The 25,212-nt window shown below is 36.1% G+C and overlaps 1 protein-coding gene across 1 annotated transcript in view; it reads left to right on the forward strand.

The window, feature by feature from the left end:
• LOC115493890 (lipoxygenase homology domain-containing protein 1) overlaps positions 1 to 25,212 on the forward strand; it is a 189,953-nt gene that overhangs the window by 77,154 nt on the left and 87,587 nt on the right. Inside the window, exons 25-28 of the mRNA XM_072924659.1 lie at positions 3,708 to 3,871; positions 13,126 to 13,351; positions 23,369 to 23,523; positions 24,162 to 24,240. Coding sequence (XP_072780760.1) covers positions 3,708 to 3,871; positions 13,126 to 13,351; positions 23,369 to 23,523; positions 24,162 to 24,240 — 624 coding nt within the window. The remainder of the gene's footprint in view (positions 1 to 3,707; positions 3,872 to 13,125; positions 13,352 to 23,368; positions 23,524 to 24,161; positions 24,241 to 25,212) is intronic.

Consider the following 25,212-nt stretch of genomic DNA (forward strand, 5'->3'; position numbering starts at 1 on the left):
TCCTGGCCTATATATAGTTTTGTTCTAAACAATAGGTTTTCATTTACTGTTTTACTTGTGATTTCATATTTGTTCAGGTTGACTTCTCTGTCCTGGCAACCAGAGCAGATTAAATTTAATTTCTTAATAACACATTAGAATTTTTCAGCTATGAGAAGTGCTTCATGCTGTAGGATGAACAAAGATCTAGAAGGTGTTGTGAGAAAGTTTGAAAATGTTTTTTCACAATTTGTTGTATGGATCAGAATATCCATGAGGACCCAAATACCTTGTCCTAAACCTTGTTCCTATGGCAAGTGGGTAGCAATACAATTTTTGCCCAGTTATTTTAGAAAACATATTATAATCCTACCCTGTTATAGGCTTTCTTTTGAATCACAAGTATCTTTGTCCTTTCTGCTTTCTATGCTTTTTCCAGCAGGCAGTAATTTGCTCTTTATTCATCACTCTTTGTGCTTTATTTGTTCCACACACCTCACTTTTGCATTCCCTGCCTTGAGAGATCTTCCCTTCCATAATTCAAATTCTGCACCTACAGATGGGTCTCTTGGCTGTGTCATTTAAGCTGTAGAAAAGGATCAACCAGAGCAAGGCAGCCAAAAGTGTATGTAACAAATAACCTCTTGTTTGGGACACTTTTTAAAACATGGATCAGTGGGAAAGAGACTTGAAATTGTGCATTCTACACCTAGACCTAGAGGGACTGCTTCAATTCTTGGTTTAGTGGTTCATCTCAGAGTTTGTTAATTTATCTTTTTTTCCCATGAGCTTTTATATATATTGCATTTTCTTTCTGTGTCACTTTAAAAAAAACACCACAGAATTATTTTCTTAGGAAGCGGAGCTTTCTAGTGTATTGTAATGTTTCCAATAATATAAGAGATTGAAAAAAGAACAGAACAAAACATATGTCTAGACAGTCATCTGTGGCAAGTTACCACTTTCTGATGTCCCCAGAACCCCAGGTGATAGGTTGCACCTTTCCTCTATGTGTGCTAAAAGAAAGTTATGTCATAACACCTTTACCTGTATTCTTTTCCTCTCAAAGTGTGTTCCTCTTCAGTCATTAAGGAACTATTGGTACTCTAACTCACCAGAACAATCCAGCTTTTTATGACAACAAGAATTACGTTTTTGTAATACTTACTGTTTGCCTTTTCTATTTGGAGTGCAATGCACTGCAATTAGGATTTCTGTCATCAAAGAGATTAGAAATTTAAGGACTCTTTTCCTATGCTCACATGGTCTTTCAAACACAAGTCCTTTCTATTTCCAGAAAAAGGGAACAAACCTCAAAGTCAGTATAGAGGAGTTCAAAACAAAACTCCTCATAATGATGTTTTTGGGGACGTCTGATTCCCTTCTTTACCTTCAGAGGGGTAGTTGTGTGCAAAATAATTTATAGATACTAAACTTATAATTGCAAGGTAGGAGCTGAAGTAGCTAGAAAAGACATCCTCAACAGTAACAACTGCATCATTTCAGAGCCCCAGTGCTTAACAAAAGACAGACTTTGAAAGGGTAATACAACAGAAAACCACTTGAGGCACAATTAATCAATGAACGTGTCAAAAAGAAAATACATTCTACCTGCTTTAAAATGCATATTTATTTCTGAATGATGCTTGAAATTCTAGGAGTAGTGGGTCATATTTTACCCCTTGTTTGCACCATTCTTCATAAGCCCTTGTAAATGGAATTCTCTTTATTTTCCAGTCAAATGGTTCAAATGAACTTTGTCTTTAAGAAGTTAACACTATTGTTTGAAAATGGAAAAGGCTGAATTTCTTGTAAATGAGCTCTTTTTCAATGGAGCAAGGAGCCCTTGCCTTATGCTCCTTTTTTCCACCATCACTGTAGAGAGGCTTTTCACTCTTCTAATTCATGTTTATCCTTTTGTTTTCTGGTGCTATGGTTCTTTTATCAAGAAAGTGAGACTATAGAAACAGCTGTGAAGATGCAGATTTTCAAAGGCACAAAAGAGTTCTTACAAGCTGGAGTTTGATAATTCTTAGTGAAAATTGGATAGTTCACTTCCGTTATGGAATTGTAGAATAGTTTGGGTTGGAAAATATCTTCAGAGATACCTCGTACAGACCCTGACATGGATAGGGACATCTTCCACTAGACTTGATTTCTCAAAGCCCCATCCAACCTGGCTTTAAACATTTCTAGAGATGGGACATCCACAACTTCTTTGGACAACCTGTTCCAGTGTCTTACAATCCTTACAGTAAAAAAAAAAAAAAAAAAAAAAAAAAAAAAAAAATTCATGTCTTATGTAAATCTACCCTCTTTCACTTTAAAACCATTCCCCCTTGACATACCACTACATGTCCTTGTAAAAAGTCTTTGATTTTCTTTTAAGCCCCTTAATATATTGGAAGGCTGTCAATAAGATCTACCTGCCTGGAACCTTCTCTTGTCCAAGCTGAACAACAACCTTTTGTCACAGCAGAGGAACTCCAGCCCCTAGTCATTTTCATGGCCCTTCTCTGTACCTGTTTCAACAGGTCTACATCCTTCTTTTGTTGGGGAACCCAGAGCTGGATGCAATAATCCAGGTGGGGTCTCATCAGAGCAGAGTACAGGAGACAATTCCTTCCCTGGGTCTGTGGGCCAGGTTTCATTGGACAGAACAAATGAACTGTTGCCGTTTCTGAATTCCCAGCTGTGTATTTATGTGTATTTAAAATTCAATCACCTTCCCAAGCCAGACCTCTAAAGACTTGGAAAACAGGAAATCAAACTTCCTGTTCAAGTTCAATTTTTGTGGGGCAAATTACTGAGTGATAATGAGGCTGGCCTAAGATAAATACTTCTGTCAGACAACAGATTTAAATAATGCAGGCATTACAGACAGCTTTCTACTAAGGAAACTGCAGTGTACGCTGTGGCATTTATTTATAAGATGACTGTGGGCTGGTATTTCATTTGTTGTTTTCATTGAACAGTATGAATTTAAGTCACTCTGTGGAACTTATTTCATACAGACAAAAGCCGCAATCAATGATGGGTGGAGAAGCGTGCAATCCCCTCTTTTCAGATGTAGAAATGCATTTGATAATTATGAATTGTTCTTTTTTAAAATAAGAATTATATTAAGCTGCTTTTGAATATTTAAATAATGTGCACATTGTATGGGAGCAGAAATGACATTTTAGTGTCAGGGAGCTTTATATAAAATGATTTTCAAATGAGTACTAATCTAATCCAGAATTTTCTACAAAACCATATTTTTTTCATGCTGATTTAAATATCTTTGCCCCATCAGGCAAATGGAACTCTGCTGATGTATCACATCAACCTAAAATGAGAGGAAATTGTATTTAATCAGGATGCTTTGACATTTTTCCTGTTGCATTTCTTGGTTATACTGTTGTCATAATCCAAACTCTGGATGGTGTTCTGCTTCTGTGTTGACCATCAGGGTTATCATTAGAAATCTCACTTAGCTCTGTTCATATTTCTTGCTTTAGTGCAGTGTAAACCTCCTCAATCCTTGATGCATAATTTGCTTAAGATGAGTTTGAATGATATAGTATTTGGCCAGTCCTATGTTGCCTCTCCTGATATTAACTTTCAGGTGCAGTGTAGTCATAGTCCTTGGGCCAAACTATGCTTTTATTTCCAACTTGCAAGTAAACTGCTTCTTATAAAGTAACATTTTTAAAAGCTTTTTTTTTTTTTTTCTTTTAATTTTACAGAAGGAGACTGGAAGATAACTGTAGTCACTGGGGATTTTGAAACAGCTGGCACAACAGCAACAGTATTCCTTTATGCTTATGGAGAAAACAAAGCTTCTGGTCCTATTATTTTGGGATCTGGGAAACAGCAGCTGTTCAATCCCAACAGTAAAGATACATTTAAGGTACAGTATGGCTGTTCTATAAACACCAGAGAATTCAAAACATATGCAAAGTATCTTTTCTCAAAAGTAGGTAATAGAGGTAATATAAAAGACTCAAAGAAACACGTAAGGACGATTAAGTATTTCTGAGGGCGTGGCTGACTTTTACGACTCTGAGTTTTGAATCAGGAGCTGTGTTTGCAACTGCATGGGGCAGACTTGTCTCTCAGCATCTGCTTCATACTTGCATCTTCTTGATGTGCTAGTTTACATTAGATGTTCATTTGAAGAAGCAAAAAGAACTTTCTTTGCATTTATGTATTAAGATATTCTTGTTTATGGTTTGTGTTGCATATCCATCTTTTGAACAGTCCATTGTAAATTCTTCCACAAACTTCCTCAGACTTCCACTGAAGCCCACTCTTGTGTAAACTTTTTTTTGGAGAAAGTAAGAAGGAAAGAGGATGGGGGTGGCTAGAAACAAGAGGTAAATCACAAAGATTAAGTTAACTTATGTGATTCAAATTAGTGTTGACCTGTTCCTTTGTTCCTCCGAGCAAATGGAGACATTTCTCTCTGCTGACAAGTCTCTGAGATGTGCTTCAGAAACGTGACATTTCTCAGGACTTCTACAAGATCCTGTTATTCCTGCCATTTTCTCTACTTCATGCAATTCCTCAGTCAGGACTGTACCTGTTGCAGTACAATCTGTGATAGTTAAATCTGTGATATGTCACTTAGGTTTAAATAATTTATGCATGATAAACAGATGGTGGGGAATCAGTGACAGATGGGACAAAAAGTGTCTTTTGATACCAAAATCAGCCATATAGAAACTTTCTAGCACAGTTTTTTCAAAAAGAAGTGTTAATTGATGCAGGGTGTTGGAAGAGAACAGCATAATATAATGGAAACAAATAAAAAACAGCTATGCCTCACAGAAACAATCAAAATACCATATAGTTTCAAAATCCCTGTCTTTTAGTCACACATACAACCATAAGAAATCGGAGAGAAATGGCCCACAAAGAGAGAATCAGACCAAACTGTATTGGATTGTCTTTAAAAAAAACAATAGTAGTCTGATAGAAAGCACTGTTAACTGTGTAGTGACTTGGATGCCTGAAAGTATACAATGAACATTCAATAAAGTTATAAATAATAAAAAAAGAAAGTTAATAAAACTTGAGTAAATCAGCTGGTGCTCCTTTATAGCCTCCTGAGATTTCATTCTGGAACTTAATTTTAGTGTTGCTTCTATTGCTTTATAAAGCAAGTGTAGCTTCATTAACTGTGACTATTTCTGATTAAGGTTTGCATAAATGAAATTAAAAGCTAGCCAAAGTCCATTGTAATTCAGGTAAAATGTAACAAGGCTCTTACCCTTAGAGATTTCCTTGTGATAGCAGTACATGAAATTCATTGAAGGTAATTTACATTTTTGTGATGGGGAGAGTTCTTGTTTCTGACTGGAGTCCTGGGTTCTAGGTTTCCTCGAGACAGTCATGTGTACTCTGTACAACATTTGCTCTTGTGGCTTAAAAATTTTTCCTACCAGATGGGTATATCAAGAATAAACAATATAGGAGTAGGGATAAAACAGAATTTAAATCTGATGGATTTCCTTTCCTGCTCTGAATCGTCCCTGTGTGTTCAAATAGACTACTTCTGGGCTGTGATTTTCTGCTTCTGTTACTATTCAGGCGTAGTTTTTAGGGCATAATTTTTCTGTTGAGAGCCATTCCTTCTCCAGTAGAGGAATATCAATCTTCCATAAGTTACAGCTTTCATCACAACTCTGATCTGTTTCCTGCATCTTCCTCTGGTGTCATCACAGACCCTGAGTATTTCTCAGTATTTCAAAAATACTGATTTTGGCAGAATTCCAGGTTGCTCAAGATACTGGAGCTTTAATTATATTGTAAATTATATTTTCTAGAGCCCTGTATTTTGCATCATCATTCTTTGAAACATGCTGAATTATCTCTTATGACTATACACACTGTTTGATAAAGAAATTACTTTTAAAATATTCTTTTAATGTTTGGTCATGCTAAACATTCCCTTCTGTGTCAAAGAGAACTAAGCATAAGACTGTAAGCCTATTATCTTCTATAAAAACCAGCTGCAATCTCTCAATTTTTATTACTTCCATACATAATAATTCCATACCTTCGGGTACAAGTTCTGCTGTTCTAGTAATAATGAAGTCAGTAAAAACACTGACTGGTTCAGTATATCTGCTTTCAAAATACTGCTTGCCTTAGTGAAAGTGGCAGGATCTAGCATTTCCCTAATAAGACTTTTTCCATTATTTGTTTTGTGAATTTGCTTCATTATCAGCTCTTCAATCTCTTTAGGGTGGTGTTGGTCTTAGGAATCTCAAGACATTGTCAATTAAAAAAAAAAACCCACAATAATAAACTATTAGAAGTGCTGTAATTTTTCCTAAGAAATCTTCAGAATCTTCAGTTTAACCTTAGATTATATTTTGGGGTTGGTGTCTGTCTTTGTAAGGAAGGTAGCTGTTCCATGTTTGCAAGTACAGAACATGTCGCTGTTGAGGCAGGACGGGAATGAAGAGACTCTGACCTACAAGGCTGTTGAGAGTAAAACTCTGATTTATTCAAAATACACTGCTCTTTTATACAGAGTTTCACAAGGACCAGATCTATTGCTTCTGAAGTGAAAACAACCCACCACATTGGTGCAGAGTGCTTGATGCACAGTGATAGAACTTAACTATAAACAATGTGAAAAACAAGAGAGATAAAGAATTATTTACATTCTCTCCAGCTCTTTCCCAGACGTCGGCCTGGCTAGAAACTCTCAGTTTCTTTCTTTGACTGAATCTGAGTCCCACAGAACATGAAGTATGCATGATATTTTAGGAGCATTGGAAACTGAAATCCATCCCTGGTGTGATTTTTTTCTGCATGAGCTAATTTTTCTAACTTTTAAAGCTGGTGCCACATCTGTTTACATGGTTTAGAGTTTGGTCATCCACATAAACAATCCTTTAAACACTCTATGGTCTAGGGTAAGTAATACCAGAAAGTGATAGAGGCAGATGAAAAGCAGGACTCCTATAATACTTGAAGAGATACTTAATACCATAAAACTTAATAAATAGTGTTCATATGATGAGACTGGTAAAATGTTAAATACAGCCATTTTTCTTCCAATTTGGTTGTTAAGAGTTGTGTTCATCAGGTGCACCTTCATGTTGTACTGCATCTCAAGAATGTGCTACACTTAGAACTTGATCTGTTGTTTTTCATTTTGGTTTCCTCCTGTTTAGATAAAATGATCAGTCATTTTAAATAGCCTATATATGAATAATTAAAACTCCTTTCTTTAGAATCAGCCCTACAGACTCTAAAAACCTGTTGTGTTTCACCGTGAGTCTTTCATTCCTGTACTCTGGATCCATAGTCATTCTTTCATCAGCCAAAACTGAGATCTCCAAAGTAAAATGAGAAGCAGTGAGAAGAATACTAAGCGCTGCAAAAATAGGTTGAAACAAATCCATTTTCATACTTTTACTTGTGATGTTCAAATAAGAGGTACTGCAATGAGCTCAGTTAGAATCCTCTGAGAGTGGGTAGATTGCAAAAGTGAACATAAGCACTCATGTAGCTATCCACACTCTTAACTATGGGACTGACAATGCCTAAAAGCTGGACACTGCTTGTGTACTGCTATTTTCCAACTGTCCCTGCTTTCCATAATGACCATTTAGGTCCAGAAATAGTTGAATAAAACTTAGAGAAGTGCAGGGTTTAGTCAGATCTGCTTAAGGCAGCATAAAACAGTCATACCCATGACTGTTATTCCACTTGAAACTGTCACTGTGAAGTGCATATGATAACAAGATGAACCTCATCCCTTACTGAGATGAAAGAGAAAAATATGTAAAATTATCTTCATCAGCTACAGGCTGTACATTAAACAATATTTAACTTGTTCCAAAAAACAACACAGGATTGTAAAGAGCTCACAAAAAGTCTTGGAGAAAAACACAGCTCAGCTCATCTTCAAGAAACAGGAGTGGAGAATGTGGTGATACTTGTTAAGTAATTAGGCAGTATGTATTGCAGTATCTAGAGTGTGAGTGTGTGTGTATGTATATATATATATGTGTGTGTGTGTGTGTGTGTGTATGAATATTTGTACTTGCTGTTGGCATAATTTGATTAACCCCACAGTAAAAATAAAGTTCTTCCAGAGCTTGAGCGCACTGGAAAAGAAAGTGTTTTAACAGTCACTGTGCAATGAGCAGTATTTACCCAATCTATTTTTGTGACCAAAGCAGTATGAAGTAGGAAAAAATAATGCCTTTGTGTGGTCTTTAATCCTATTCCTTACATGTCTATACCCACCCTTTTTCATGATACTCTTACATTTCTGTGTGAGCACCTTTGACATATTCTAGTTGCTGAGTTAGTGTGTAACTGTGCCAAGTTTTTGGGCACAAATAACAAATTGGTTGAATTCAGACATCTGGAAAAAGCAATCAGCATGAGTGGACCCTTTGTACTGTACTGGTATAATAGTTATTGTATTTTTGGCAGCAGTTATTAGCTGCATGTTCACAAATAAAAAATATCATCTGCTTCCAAAGATTTCTCTCTTATATGCCAGTGCTGTAGAAGTTAAGCTAATGCAATCAATGATTTTTCTTTCTTTTGGGAATCCAACTGCTGTGCATGACTTCTCTGAAATTCTCTTAATGAAGTGGCCTTACATGAAATTAATAACTCTCTGCCAAGCACATTCTCTGGTGGGTGTGTTAGACATTAGGATTTTGGTGCAGCTGCCTCTGAAGTGCTGATTTATCCAAGTGATCTTCATGCTAGCCTGAGTTAATCTGAAAGAGATTGCAAGATAATCTCTGCACAACTAGACAGCAGTGGTATTATTTTGCTTATTTTAGTAAATGAAAGAGAAAAAGAGTAAATACATGTATTTTTTTCCATATTTTTATGGAAGTATCTTTCCACTGGACCTTTTCTTGTTCAGACAAGGAACTTTACTTTTCACTTAGTTAAACATCTTAAGTACATGAAGATAGATCATACCGACTCCATTCAAAATATCACAGGTCAGTGTAGTTTAACTGCTTGCAAACATTTGGACTATGACTAAATCCAAGATGTTGTGTGAGAAAGCATGGCCCTTTTGAAAGTGGTGGACAGTTTTTTCAATAATTTTTACTGGTACTTGTGCCATGAAATATGATGTGTTGATATTATTGCCTGTAACAGTAAAGAAAAATGCTACAAAGGCAATAGAATTACCACTATCATTGTAGTCACAATGATATTTTTAAGCTTATTAAGTGCTGTCACATAAGCAAGGTCTTTATGAGGCCCATTCCCTTTAGAACTTATGACAGGACTTAACACAAACTAATTAATGCAGCAGAAGGAGTTCCACAAGCAACCAACAAGTTAACTGTAGATGATGATTCAGGTGTTTTGCAAAATTTTTTTCTGGGAAGAGGCTGGCATTTGTAGAAGATTTCTCTAACAAGTCATCCCTAAGAACATCACCATACCTGATGTTTGTGGTGTCTAGATCCCTTTGCTTCGATCTGTGTTTCCATGCCCTTGTTTGTCACCTCTGCAGTTTAGGTTTTATGTTCTATAGGTGGCTGATGTAGGCCACATCATAATAGAATTTGAATCTCCCTCCATGTCCAAACTCTATTACATCACTGCAATTCATGAGTTTTGATATCTCAATTAAATTTTAGAGAAGTAGCAACTAACACAAAATGAACAGAACATTTTAGAAAAAAAATACAGAATTTTGGAGTTGTGCTTTTTTCTGAGAATCTCAACATTTATGAAAAGAGATTTGCAATGTTTCTGTAAGAGACATGTAAATGTTGTCCATGTATAGTTGAGAAACTGGAGCAAAATGGGTTTGTGAATTTTGTAGTTGCTCAGGAAGCCTAAAGCAAATCCAGGAATAGAATCTAGCTGCCCAATTTTCAGAGCAATGCTTTAGTCCTGGAACTCATGCTTTCCTCTTTGGACATTTATTGCAGGCCTATCAGAATGGCTGTTTCCATATAAAAAGGAATACTACTTTTGCAGCTTTAGTTCCAACATCATAGAGCAGCCAGACTGCAGTTTGTGTAAGCACGTTGTTTACAAGGGTGACAAAGTCAACTTTGTTCTACAACTTTTTACAGAACGTTCTGGCTGTGAAAGTAGATTTCTAAATGCCAGGTTGTGTTCAAGTCATGCAGAAGTTCAAGGCAATTTATTCAACACAGGGAAGGAAGAAGCAACCTCAAGACACTGTTTATGTTGTCAAAAGAATATCGTTAGCTCTACTGTGTTATGAGAATATTTTCCTCTGCATTTCACTGCAAGAGCAAATTTTGACATACATTTAACGGGATTCCAATTGGCAAAAAATAACATGTTAGCAAGTCAATACCACTGAGAAACCAATGTGATATCTGATCTGACATCAAGATGAATTGTTCCAAGCCACAAATATGCAACTGGTACTGAAAATAAATTTCTAATTGTATTATATTGTCTTTCAGAACATCATATACAATTGATTTCCCCTCTGCCATTGCCTAATTTCCACCTAGGAATATACATGACTTTTCTCCCCAAGGTCACTAATAAACAAGTATTCAGAAAAATAATATTATGCAATAATTATATTACTAATCTTGTTGTCACATGGGCAGTGTTCTGTATTTTGAATTATTTTTGAGACTTTTCAGATTCAGAAATATGCCATTACCTCTAAGTCCAGCATAGTTTATCATACAAAAACCTCTTATTTTATAAGTCAGGTAGACAAGGATGCTTGATAATGTTTCTCCCTTTAGCTGAAAGCAAGCAAATATGACTTGAAACTTTGACAAATTCCCCTTTAGCCCGTGGTCATAACTTTCTTAATTTGTTTATATAGTAACTACTTTTAGAGTGTGAATGTTAGGGATAGGAAGTAGAGAAAGACATAAGGACATACATATTTAGAAATGCTGAACAGTATTTCTACAACTCTAATTGAACTAGTTGCAACTAGATACATCTTCTGGAGAAACCTAAAGGTCTGGATAGAGCTTTCTGTTCTCTATTTTGAAACTTCATTTGATTAGGTTTAATGGATTGCTCTCTTACTTATCCAGTAGCAGTCATTCCCTGTATGCTGATATGGTGATGAATGGGCCTCATCATTTCCCTCTCCTTTTTCAAATTGCTTTTTTTTTTCTTCTTGTCCTTTCTTTTCCCCACATCTCTTTTGGTCAGCTCTCCTACATGTGCTTATTTCTGTGGTGTTTTCTCCAGTTATATCAGTGGTCTGCCAAAGTTCATCTACTGTGCAGCTGGCAGGATGAGGGAGGTAATTCTGTCCCTTTATTCTGCTCTTGTGGGACTCCACCAGGAGTGCTGCATCCAGCTCTGGGGCCTCCCACACAAGAAGGAAATGGATCTGCTGGAGCACAGCAGGAGGAGAAGGACCAGAAGGACATGTTCATGGTCATTGCATGGGAATTCGCCTGGAAGCATATCTCCCATCTTGGACCTCCTTCTGGAACAATAACAACAAAAAAATTCCACTTTAGAATAATACGATAGATGAATATAATTTGAAAAGTTTTAGCTTTGCTTTTGAGCCAACTCATATGATACATACTAAAACTCACATATATATAAAATAGATATGCAAGATTTCTTTATCAGTATTTCAGTTTGCTTCATAGCCAAATGACTGATTAGCTGCTTCAGAAACTGAAAGGGGCTCTTTAATAATTTCATGGTCCTGACCAAGAATCATGGTAATTATTTTTGTATACAATAATCTGTGATGGCTGTGATGCTTCTCTTTCAACAGTGATTAAGCCAGAATTTAATCATGGACATAAGGTCACAAGGTATCAGTGTTGTATTTACAAAATTGCCCTTTAATGCTTTTGCACCACAAATAGCCAGGAGAGCACCACCTTTGTTGTTCACCAATACCATACTCTACTCAGTTTGCAATAAAGATTAAGAGTTCTAATATATTTTATATTTATTTTTGAGGTCACCTTAGGAGTCCCTTGCCCACTGCAGAGGTCTCTGTTTTGCAGCTGGGTGACATTTTTCAGGGCAACTTAGCCCATGTCCTGCCTACATTTGTGGCTAGCTTCAGAGTGGTTTTTTTGGTCTTTTGTTGTAATTCTGCTGTGAGTATTAAGAGTATATCTTTGAGGTACATGGTTTTATTGCATTAATGCTATAATTGTATCTTTAGTTGGCACATCTTACTTTAACATACTGTTTTAATATAGCAAAACCTACTACAATGATCATAAGTATGACTCTATTCAGACTTTTTACTACTAGCATACATGTCCTGCCCTCAGCCTGTGAGACTGAGTTTTGCCAGGCTTGCCTCAGGGATGTTTGTTTCCTTTTTGTTTTGATGTGAAATTGCACAAAATTGCTATAATAGTAAAGGAAACAACTTTTTTTTGTTCTTTTTTCACTTGGTGATTTTTTTCCCAATTACCATGACTTTTCAAATACGACACTGATAAAAAAAAAAAAGTTAAAAAAAAAGGTTGAAAGTGCTTAACCCTGCTTTTGTGCTTCTATTCCTGCCATCAGAATTGCCTAAAATATCTCTGCAACCCAAAACATAGTGGCTTTTATTTCAAGGCTGCAGTATTCAATGTGACATAGCCATGTTTTACTGTTTAAATTTGCTGCAGTGTAGCATCCCTGTAACATCAGCACTTAGAAAAACAGTTAACCCTGGAACCAGAGCACATAAACACATGAGTCAATGAGAAAAGTAGCAGACAGATAAGTGGTAGGAATTGTTAATAGGTCTCTGCTGATGGTAACTGTATGGACTTGTATCATTTGGTGTAGCAATGACTGAACTTAGTTCTGCTTGTTAAAGGATTTGTCTAGGAATAGAGATTTACATTATAACACTAGAAAATGGATTCCTTGAAGAGGTCTAGAAACAGACTGGATTCTCTGAGCCCTTTATTCACTTTAAATAATGGTGTACTGAAGTCAATAAAATTACACTTCCAGACTACTCCATATGTTTTTACTCTTTGTCTCTGGGATTCATTGTATATTAAGGCTTAGTTTTCCAACAAAACTCATTATTCTTGGCTATGTTAGCTGCACTATGTTAGCTGCACATTTAGCTTGCATGCCCAGTATAAGGATGTCTAAAGATAACAGTGTAATTTGTTATTATTTTTTTTACCTTTTTTTTTTTTTTTTTTTAAATAGATCAATCTCAGAGATCTTGGGCAAGTATATAAAATCCGCATTGGCCATGACAACTCTGGAAATGATCCCAGCTGGTACCTGGAGCAAGTCAGACTTGAAAGAGTAGTCCCTGTTTCTGCTGAAGAGATTTGTCTCCCCATAGAGAGCTGGCTTTCTGAAGACAAGGATGAAGGTGATACATGGAGAGAAGTGGCAATAAGAAACCCTGCAGAGGAGCTTTTGCCATGTACGTACGTGCTAAGTATTTTAGATCATGTGTTCATTAACCATTTCCTCTGAGTATATGACAGTTTTTCATGTTTCCTTCAGGGCAACAAAAGCCCTCCTGCCCAAAAGCCAGTGTAACCATGAAGCAATCCCTTTCAGATACTTTCTAGGTCCAGGAGAGGGAAGTGATCCTTTAACCCCACTCCTTTCCTTCCCAAAATCAGAATAATAGCTGTGGCCAGGGGATCTTACCCTATAAAATATTTGATTTCTCAGAGTGCTCATACATCATTGGTAAATACTGGTCTTTAGAGAAAGACATCAGGTAGGAAATCAAGGTGTGTAATGTCATGTGATATCCAGTTCATTTTAGCAATTTTGAGGTCATCCTTTCTTGTCCTGCATAAAACAGACTTTACAATAAATCCATTATGTGAAGCATCACACACATGTTTTTCAAATCAGGCTTGAGTCACAGCCATTCACATAGGAATTGTTAGCTGCAGGGTGACACTTTGGAACACCAAAGTTTATGATAGCTTTGATGCACTTTGTTCTCCCATCATATAAAGTTATTAAAAAGTCCAGCGCCTTTATAGAAGAACAGGGATTCAGTATAATCACTACAAGTGTTTTTTTTTTTATTTTAATAGATTTTCTTTACATTAATAGAATGACAACAATGCAGCTGACGGCCAGTAATGTCTGACAGTGATATGTCTTACATGGATAGGTGCTACATTTAGTAAATTGGATTCAAGTTGATGCAGTGAATTTTGCAAGGTGTCTGGGAATCAACATAAAAAATATCATCATTCATTTAATGACAATCAAATAAATTGAGAAGAAAATATCACAGAAGTGAAAACCCTTAAGTCAAAAGAATATAATTCTCTGAAAAAATATTAAGACTGTGAATGTTTTATTGCAGAGGACAGAAGATGTTGAAAAACATGTATGAGCCAGCTCATATTTCTGCTTTGCTCTTTTCTTATTTTCTTTTTTTTTTTTTTCCAGAATAGTTATTAACTTCAATAAGTGATTTCAAAAAATGGGACTGATCAGGATGAACCAAGTTTTATGATCATTGACATGTACCACAGTACCATATGTCACTCACAGTGACATATATGTCATTTACTGGTGCAATAGAAAAATGGTGCAGAAGCCAATTAATTTGTACAAACAATCAATTCAGCATCAATAATTCAAATCTGCATTATGCAGTCTGAAAAACCCATTCATAGAAAAGTACTAATATTGTGGTCTATATATATATTTATATATGTAAAATCAAGTCAGTTATATCAAATGTTGGAAATATCTTTAAACCAGCACATTTATATAGTCTTTAATAATTGTATTGTTGCATATTTCCTTGTATTTGCAGGAAAATTATTAAAATATATGTTTCAAGTATGAAAGAAAAGATATATTTCCAAAAGGACTTGGAAATATCTCAAAAATTTAAGTTTTACTAATTAGTTATTGATTTTTGGAACATTTAAATTGAACATCAATACAAACTCAGCAAGGAGTCCAAAGGATTTCCTATTTATTTTCTCAAGAACAAGAAAATTAAACACTATCCATTTTCATTTCCCATTTAAAAGCTAATTGCTTACAAGTACTGAGCAAGCCACATCAACTCACTTTCTCTAGCAGATGAAACTACATGCTGGCAATTACTTAATGAGGATTTGATATGATTTAGGAGTTTGTATTCTGTACTTTCAATTTAATCTGTGATCTTCTAGTGATAACAGATTTGCTTAAGTATAAAAGTCATGTACTCGAAACTTTAAACAAAGCAAACAAATGTAAACTAAGCACAGAAGGCATTGGTCTTGTAATTGCTGTTCTTAAACACTTAGCTCATTGCTCAGCTTCCCTCTCAGAAGAAATGGTAATTTTTACTTATTTTTTTTCTCCCTTTCCCCAGCTGAAATTTTCTATGCAACCAATATGGACCCAAAACCATGGAAAAATATTTGACTCCTTGGCTTTATTATTTTTTCTAGCATCTTGTCTTAAGATCTGAATTTATTTCCTGCATCTGTTAGCTTTTCTTTACCTTCCTCTCTGAACTTACTTCTTTTCCATTCAGATTTCTCACCTTGCTAGCTCTTGTTAGTTTTTCTCATTGTTCTACAGCCACTTAAAAAAACTGACACTAATCTGGTCTCCTACTCCAAGTATTGATTTCAGTTCTTTGTCAATCTCTCCATCACACCAGCCTCAACTTCCTTTCTTAATTCAGGTTTCTTGTCCCTCCAATGCAGGTCTGGCTTTGTCTTCCCTTTCCTTATTTTTTCCACATTTCCAAAGCTTTTTGGTCCATGGCTTCTTTTTCTCTTCCTGTTACACCTTCTCTTTTGCTTTTCCAGCCCTGGGATCTAGAAAACACCTGCTCTGTCTTTGAAGCTGTCCCTGAATTCAGTATGCTGTTGTACTGTGTTATTCCTGGAGGTTCCTTTTGGGTTTTTTTGATGGTTTGGTCGGTTGGTTGGTTGGGGTTTTTTTTTGTTTTTGTTTTTTGGGGTTTTTTTTTGTGATTCTTCTATGCAGTCTGTGCCTTATTTTTTTTTTCCTTTCTAGCAGTTCCAGATAGATTTAGTTCACCAAATTTTACAAGTATTGGGTTTTTACTTGTTGCTCTTTAGATATGGTTTCAACCCCTTGTTACATTGTGATGCGCAAAATAAAAGTTATTCAACTATTTTCTAAGTGATAGGCATTGGAAATTAGTAATCATTCCCTGAGTTGGGTAAATCTTGAAATAAATCACTCAATGACAATAAGACAGAAGACTTTGAATGCTTTTGATTTAGCTTTCTAGCATAGGAATATTAGGGGAATAAGCCCAGATGTGCAGCTCAGAGTAGCTCAGTGAGGCTGCCACAGCTGCATGGCCCCAGGTCCAACCAGCAGCAAGGCTCAGCACATTCCCAGTCAGCACTTACAGAGAGCACAGCTGTGTACCACACACCAATGTGTTCCAGCTGCACAGATCACAGATCACCCTGGCACACAAAGCAGCTGCACAAACACAGCCCCAGCAGCCTCATCCTGCTCCCCACTCTGGCTGAGCAGGACAGACACCCAGCAGTGGGACTGTGTACGTGTATAGGTGTGTAGAGGGTAGATCCGACAGCTGGGCTCACACACTCTGCCTAATCCCCAGTTGCCCCTGGATCCCAGTCTCTCCAGTTGCTGGCAGCAGGACATAGGAGCCCCTGAGGCTGCCCACCTGCTCCAGCTTCTGGTACAGGCCATTTCCCTCATGCCCGACCCAGCAGGTCTCACCCCTAAAGATACCCACACCTCAGGGTGTCTCTGGCAGCTGAGTGGGACTCACCTGGTCCCTCCAACACTCGGCTGCTCATGTAGTCTTGCACTCAGAGAAATGGGCTCTGACCCCTGGTCCCACTCCACTCACTGACAGTTTTATTCCCTTCAGTCTCTCAAGCTGCTGCCATGCAGGACTCCAAGTCCAGTTGCTGGTACTTGGACTCCCTACCCACACAAGCACACAGAGAACAGATGTGATCTATTTTCTAACACCACATCCTTCCCAGGTCGCCTAGATCCATCTATTTCCCTGCCTTTAGTTCCTCTCCTAAACAAGTCCTCTGCAATCACAAAATCATCTTCTCTTCTTCCCTATATTGCATCTGACATCCTTGGGGCATCAAACTTCTTAAGACAAGCACTCCAAGTTGCTTATCATGTTGGGTTTTATGCCCAGACTGAGACTTCTGGGACAGCCCTGCAGGTGCTGTCAGTGCGTTCCCGTTCCCTAAGTCTCTAAAGGTTCCCTTCTGCCCTTGTGCCCCTGTGATTGTGGAGATGGGCCTGGGAGAAGCCAGAGCAGGACTCTGTACATGTGCAGAACTTTATCACAGACCCTAACATGGGTTGTCTTCAGATATGGCTGAACTTTTGTTCTACAGGGGTACCTGATGCAAGAGATATTGAATCTTCTTACTGCCATGTTTATATGAATATAAATGTCAAATAAGGACATAAATGGGTAAATGTGTCCTATTCTTGTTCACATATTCAAAGGTATAACTGTAGTGGTTCTCCAACTGGAAAAGAATACTAAATCTTTGGAGCTGGAATTTTTCCTGTCTCAGTCTCAGTATTTATCTTCTATCTCATTTCAGTACAGTGTGCAGGCAAATACAGAAAGGTTAGAAGGTGGCAACTGACTGAAATAGTGCAAAAGATGACCAAAGCAAATAGTAATAACACAAGTGTTATCTCTATAAAATTTTTATCCCTGTTTTATCACTCAGGAGGCACCAACTACATAAGTAAATAGTCAAGCTTCTTTATAGTAAAATTCATTAGCAAGTATGTTTTTTCAAAGCTGATAATTTTCTTGCATGTCGTGAAGAATATATATATATTTCCAGACTATTGCTCCAGATATTACCAGCAGAGATTAGAGAGCAGTTAGTGGAGATTAGAGTGAGAGCGATAATTTGAATTGAAATGTCCTAACCTGATATTGTTTTTGTATTTGTGTTTTCTAAATTAATATATGCACTGCTTCTGAGGAAGATAGTCCCTCTTAACCTGTATCAGCCATTAAGAATTTGTTCTCTTTTAGCTTTAATGCTGCACTAACCTGTATCTTTACCCTTCATGGCAAAATGCCAAACACCCTTTTGAAAGCCGAGTGTTAGCACCAAGTGACAAAACCAGAGATTCAACCTTGCTGTTTGACAGATTGAGTCAAAACAACCATTTCATTCAAGTGGGCATGTCATATAGAAAAAAGGCAAAACCTGGAGCAATACTGTGCAATACCATTCTGGGATCTTGGTACGCCAGCATAAAGAGAGGACTGAATAGAAGCAGTGGGACAATTTTAATGTTGCGTGTCATTTAACATCTCTCCAGGTTTTGTGCTCTTTGGCCAGTTTGTCTGTTTACACTGGCAGCCTGGTGGGAGTGAATTTGCTCAGTGAAGCACTCAGTGCTAAAATCCCACTTTGTTAAGTGTCCTATATGCTCTTTATGGGAGTCGAGAGGGAAGTTACTTCAGGCTTGTTCTGGTCTGTTCCCACAGACTGACTGCCAGTTTGTGTCAAGATTGTTATCATTGTGCTCCTGGAATGTATTATCTGGTGTAGCTTCATCCAAAAAGGACCTAGTTCTTTGCCCTAAAACCACTCCATGCTGCACACCAGAAAGAAGGATGTAGAGCTAACCAGACGATTCAGCAGTGTTGTAAGCAAACGTGTGTCACTAGGCACAGACAACTGTGCATCTTCAATTCATCTGCTTTTAACCAGAATTCTCAACTAATGACTGTACTTTTAGTGGAATTACTTTGAAAAGATCTGACAATGGGACAGAAGTTTGTACCAAAAGGAAGAGAAAGTTTCTTCCATGAAAAGTATAATTTTCAGATTCTCAACAATAAATTCTTCTTTAATCCTATTAGGTTTGTTTTCTTCACCCAAAACATATCAACATATTAACCTAGTCTTTAGAGTGAAGCAACTGGAGGTATTTGCATACTGTTTATATTTTACAAAGGCAAGTGTCATAAGTCACTGAGTTCTGTACATTACTTCTTCAAAAGGAATTGAGAACTATATACTGTGCCTGCGAACTGGGACTGAGCTATCTCTTGTCCTTGGTGAAGGCTAAGATATATATCAATTTTCTGTATTGGAAACCCTGATTCTGGTCCCCAAAATTGGAAATCTGGAAAAAGGGGTTCTCCAACTCATGTTCCATTGCCCTTAGGTTACCTCTTCTTCATAACCAGGAAAACTTTCTTTCTCTTTTGTCCAAGGTAGTTCAATTCTTATGTTATCAATAGATGCCAGAAGCTGGAACTGGGATTTAAAAAACTCCTGAAGCCTCATGATAGTATCTCAAGAGATAGAATTTTTATAGGCTGAGCAACTAGAAATTTGGTACTAGTACACTTGCCTGCTTGTATGACTCTATAGTATTTTTTATATATTTTGTTCTGTGATTTTTTAGCACAGTTATTATACTGCTTTAAAGTCTGCCTTTTAGAAACTCCTCAGCTCTGTCTGAAAACACTTTTGTTCCCTTTTTCATCTGTTTCATCCATGCATCCATGTTACAGATTTTTCTGTTTGGTTTCTAGAGCTTATCTAAGGTTACCCTGTGAACAATTTGAAGATTTCAATCACTTATTTTCTGAAAGGTTTCTTTTCTTACTGAGTGCTAGCTGAGATTTTTTCCCCTGCTATTCTGTATTAATTAATCCTCTTATATCCTTTATCGAAGTTACTGTGTTTTCCAATACGTTTTTTCTATTACTTTGATGTGCTCAACATTGGACAGATGCCTAGATGTGAGTCTCACAGGTCCCCCTCAATGCTGAAACCCTGTTTCCTGACTTCTGTTGAGTGGCTGATTTTATGAAACAATTTTCAACTTTCTTTCTGGCTTTTTTTTCTTTTTTTTTTTTTTTTTGTCTATGGGCTTACGTCTCTCTGAATGTTGTGTCACCCCAGTTTACAGCTAGTGTAGTTACTAGAGAACAGGGGATCAGGCCATACATTTCTAGTTTTCAGAGTTTTGGGATGGCTTTTTATTCCTGCAGTGAAGGAGGTCTCCATTGCAGATGGGCCTGCAGCAGGGGCCTTAGAAGAGGTTGGTTACTCAAAAGAAATGAAAGCACAGTCTCAGAGGCTGAACACATTATCTAGGATTATTTCACTTTACTCTCTAAACAACAAACTGTGTTTTGTGAACAATATACAGAAAACTGCAAATGGAAAAAAATTCACATATGGTGAGTCTTTTTGTCTCAGCAGTACATTCAATGAGTAGGTTTGTTCTGCTTGTATTGTCCCATCAAACAATTGGTGTACCTTGTTTTATCTGTTACAGAGTGGCACCATCGCTCTTTTTCTCTGCTTTAAGCAATCTTTAGCTCAGGAGTCATTGGCACCAGCATCTTTTGTGGCTGTTCTGCAATCTAGAGGAACTGCTTGATAAAACTTCAGCAATTTGAATCCTCTTAGGCTGGTCTGTGCCTAGTTTTCCATTTGCACAGAAAAGGCTTAATGTCCACAATCTATTTAGTAAATGTTTATTTGAATGTGCAGGTGTTTCACCATAGTGGCCATGTTTGCCATGTTCTAATTAGGCGTGTGTGCTTTGGAGAATATTTTCCCTGCTTCATTTTTTGTGTGATTCCTATGAAATATACTGTAACATATACACAAGTTAAGGGGTATAAACATTCCTTTTATTATCCTAATATAATAGCCTGTATTGCAGTAGCCTATATTTGTAGAAAAACTTAGAGCACAAACTGGTCTATTTTGTTAAGAAGGTTCCTGTATAAATAATGCAGATTGTGTAGCTTAAATAAATATCAGACCTAACATTTTAGAGATGGTGAGGGATGTATAGATGCAAGAAACTATTTATAATATTATTTTTATAATATTATAAATATAATTTATTTATAATATTATTTCTATAATATTATAGAAAATATTTTCCAGTTTTCTACATTTCAAGATGTGAATGCTGTCTACTTCAGACTGATTTATTTAGGCAGATAGCAAAGGAAAGCTCTGTTTAATGATTAGATCATTATTGTCTCTCTGGTTACCACAGAGATTCACAGTGCTACAAAACGTAGTATAATTTATTTATCTGTTAATATCTTTGTGTTGTGTTATAAATACCTCTTCTTCTCTTCTCCTTCCATGGAAGAAAGGATCTGTTGGTATTTTGTTTTTGTAAACAATTATTGTTAAATGGTTTCTTAAAAAGAAACCCTTGAATATGCTTTAAAATTGTGCTTATAGTTACTTAAATTTTTTATTTTTGATGATGGAAATTACTTGCAGTTGTAAGTAATACTGGTCTTTCTATACAAACAGTCATAACATAAACACTCTATACCCTTCCATTTACTCCCACAGATATTTTGCATTTTTAAAACTAAGAAAGTAAGTAAGAGTGTAAAAGTGTGGAGGAGACTTCAAGTCAATATATCCCTTTTTTTACTACCTGCAGCATCTTGCTTCATGGTTAGTGTAGCCCTGTTATTAAAATATCTGGTCACAGATTATGATAATTTTTAGCTTTTTTTTTTGGAAATGTAATCTTTCTCCTTTTTCACTCCTAAGATTTTTCCCCTTAATGATCAGCATGGCTCTTTGCTTTGCTGCACATTTTCTGTCATAGTTTGCTACCATCCCTTATCCTCTGCCCTTTGGCCAGCTATGATTATATTAGCAGTTATGATATAAAATGTAATTTGGATATATAGCTCAATTATGCTAATTATCAGATAAATTTATCTTTGCTACTTGCTATTCATATCTACAATTTGTTTTATCATGATGTTTTGATGTTAAAAACCTTGAAACAACTTTTATAAGGCTCTTCAAATTTTTAAGGATATGTGTGAATTATTGAGATCATTTATATTTCGCAAGCAGTGTTGGTACATTAATGCATGGATGTGAGAGCTGCAATGAGTGCTTGGAATTACAGAAAATAATATAATTGGTCAAGGAACACCACTTCTATTTAGAGTCCCAGTCATAATAGTGATAAAGAAGTTGGAGACACAGTGTTTTCAGATAATTTTACATAGATTAAAATAAGTACCTGAATTTGATTAAGCATAAAGTCTATCCATAACATTTCTCCTATCTTTTAATACATGTGGTGCTATTTTTCTCCCTCAAGTATTTGCAGTATTATTTTACTATTGTTTAGCTTCTCATCTGTGAATCAGGAGTAGCTGTTTTTCAGTGATGGTGGACATGATGTTTGAGTTTTATAAGCTCACTTGGGATCCAGTGAATAAAAAATGTATGGAAATGTCATATTCTAGTAGCTATCTGGTGGTGTAAAGGTAACACTATTTTAACTAGTTTTTGTAGAGTGTTGTCCAGTTTCAAGCATTTTGTTATATTGTTTTCATCTTTGTTTCTTCTTGAACTAATTCTGTTTGTTAGGACTTGTATTACCTTTCTTTGCTCCCAAGAACTGTTCAAATTATGCATAAATGAAACAGTAATCTTCTCTGTGATCTACTACATAGCAGCAGAAATGGCCAGCTGTGATTAGAATAGAAACACTGCATGGAAAAATTGCCATTAAAATGTAAACAGGAAATTTATTTTAAAAATCACAGAGAAAAAAACCTGAAATTAAACATAATAGCATATGATCACTGCAAAGAATTTTTTAAAAATGAATTTGCATATCTGGATAGTTAAAAAAATAATATTAGTGTGGCATAGAACATCTTAATACATTAATTCCTACTATATTATATTCTATATTCTATATTCTATATTCTATATTCTATATTCTATATTCTATATTCTATATTCTATATTCTATATTCTATATTCTATATTCTATATTCTATATTCTATATTCTATATTCTATTGCAGAATTCTTTGAAGATGTATATATTTTTTGTGTGTAAGACTTTGGTCTAGATTATAAGGAGAGACGTTTAAAAGTTGTAAATAAATTTTAACTGAGAGCTGTTTTGGAAGTCCTATCATTCACTAGTGACAGATGTAGAAACCTTCACAAACAAGGTTCATTTTTTATAGGTGTAGGAGATGCTCATCTGCTTGTACATGGGGTGAAAATCTAAAACCTCTTTTAAGATGAAATGAAGTTTAACAACCCAGATAATTGTTTTGCATAAATCTGGAGGTTGAAAATGCTTCAGTACTGGTGAAAAGGAGCTTTAATTTCAGATGTCGACTCGATATATTAGGTGGTCTCCCAATGAACTGCAAAGAAAGACTTTGTGTACCAGCAATGCACAGCAATGCTCAGCATAATGGCGTTCTCTTAAGCTTGGTGTTATTATATTTTTGTGAAGATAATTAAAAGATTTGAACCTAGAAGCTACAAATTCATGGATAGTTGTTGCTACTTGCAAACTTGAAAATCGGTAGAGTTTTCTGGAAAATTTTTGTAGAGGAAACTTTAGAATCTTGTGCAAGCTGCAAGGATAATCTCAAGTTTTTTTTCTTGTAGTGTTGGTGTATGTGGTCCATGTATACACTGGTGCTAAAGTTGGTGCTGAAACAGATTCCAATGTTTATATCAACCTCATTGGGACAAGAGGAGATGCTGGCAAAAGGAAGCTCCATAGGTCTAAGAATAATAAAATTAAGTTTCGACATGGACAGGTGAACTAAAAACAATATTGCTTCTGATAAATAAGACTAAATTATGGCTAGAAAATGCGTTTGTCAAGAAATGTAAATATCTTTTTATTTACAAGGTTTATTCAAGCATTGGCTATTTTCTTTATTCATAATTCCTTACATAATTGCATCATATGGATAATTTTTATCTGCTTAATCAACCATTTACTGAGAGCTTTAGATATTAGAATTTGGATATTTTGGTTATTTGTATTGTACATATAGATAACATTATAACAATATCATTTTTGTTGTCCTGAACAGATCACTGTAGATTTGAGAAACAGGTTCTATTCTGTATTCCTGAGTATGTTTTCCAAACTTGGTGAGGCACACGGGGCTGGAAAATATAATGTAGACACAACCAAGTAATTGAAATTGATCATTGTGTCATGCCAAAGGTATTGGTGCTGTCTCTGTGGAGTAATTTTCAGGTGTTATTTACTTTAGAAAGTTTTAAAGGATCCTCCCTGTTTGGCCAGGATGAATATAAAACAACCATATTAATTTTGAAAACAAACAAACAAACAAAATATTACAAAAAAGCTTTTTTATAATGTTAGAGTCAAAGCAGTAGCTATGTTTAAGACTCTTATAACTTTCCTTGTATGATTCCACAGATGGATATTTTCTGCATAAAAGCTGTCTCACTGGGAGACTTGGAGAGAGTTCTGATTAGCCATGATGGAACTGGTCCAGGTAAGATTTAATTTCCTAGAGACTAGTCTGTTTTCAAGAGCTTTTTAAACCCAATGCACTTGTTTATGTTGTATGCTTCATAGAAAATGTGACAGAAGGTCTTGCAGTGATAAAAAGTCTTCCTGCAGGTTGATCACTGTGATAGGATCATGAAAAACTGTGGTAATGGACAGAAAAAAGGGCATGAGTTTAATGTCATATACTATTATTCTGCTCTCTGTTTTCATGGTTATTAATAAGAAAGCATTGTTTATTTGCATGTAGAAAACTCTCAAAAGTGTGTCTCACACTGGTAAGACAATCTTTCACCAGACAGACAGTGAAAATTGTCCAGGAAGGAATCAAAGATATTCAGCAGCTGATTTTCTACCTGACAAAATTTGGTAGCTATAACACAAGGTCTTTGCTGTTTTGGGCATTTGTAGAAGATCTGATTATACATTTGATCTGTGAAAGTCCATGTGGAGGTGTTCCAGTGAGTCACATTGCATTAACTTTGTAGGTTTTTGAGGAAAGAAGAAAGAATTTGGTAATTAGGTGAATTTTGGGTACAGGCTCTCAAAGAAGGGTACATCTCCCTGGAATGATGTAAATGAAGAGAAAGCTAGCATTTAAAAGCACCAAAGATGTAAATACTGCAAATATGCTTGCAGATTAATATCTAGGAAGAAGCTAAGTGAAGAGGAGGATTTTTAGGCAGTTCAAGGCTCCACTGATAACAGATTGGAAAAGCCCTTTTACTCTGTTCTGAAATGGCCCCAAGCAACACCAATCTTGCTGTCTGTACTGCCCAAGGCTCTGAGCAAGTGTGTGACTGTTCCAGAAACAGCCATAACAGTGCAGCCTTGGAATGTGTGTAATCTTGTTTCCTGTAGTTCCATAGAGTTTGCTGCCTTCAGCAAAAATTTTAGAGCAGATATGTGCACACAAACTAGATGTTTGAACAATGCCCTGGAGTTTTTCAACATAGGA

The sequence above is a fragment of the Taeniopygia guttata genome, chromosome 2 (assembly GCF_048771995.1).
Source record: "Taeniopygia guttata chromosome 2, bTaeGut7.mat, whole genome shotgun sequence".
NCBI lineage: Eukaryota > Metazoa > Chordata > Aves > Passeriformes > Estrildidae > Taeniopygia > Taeniopygia guttata.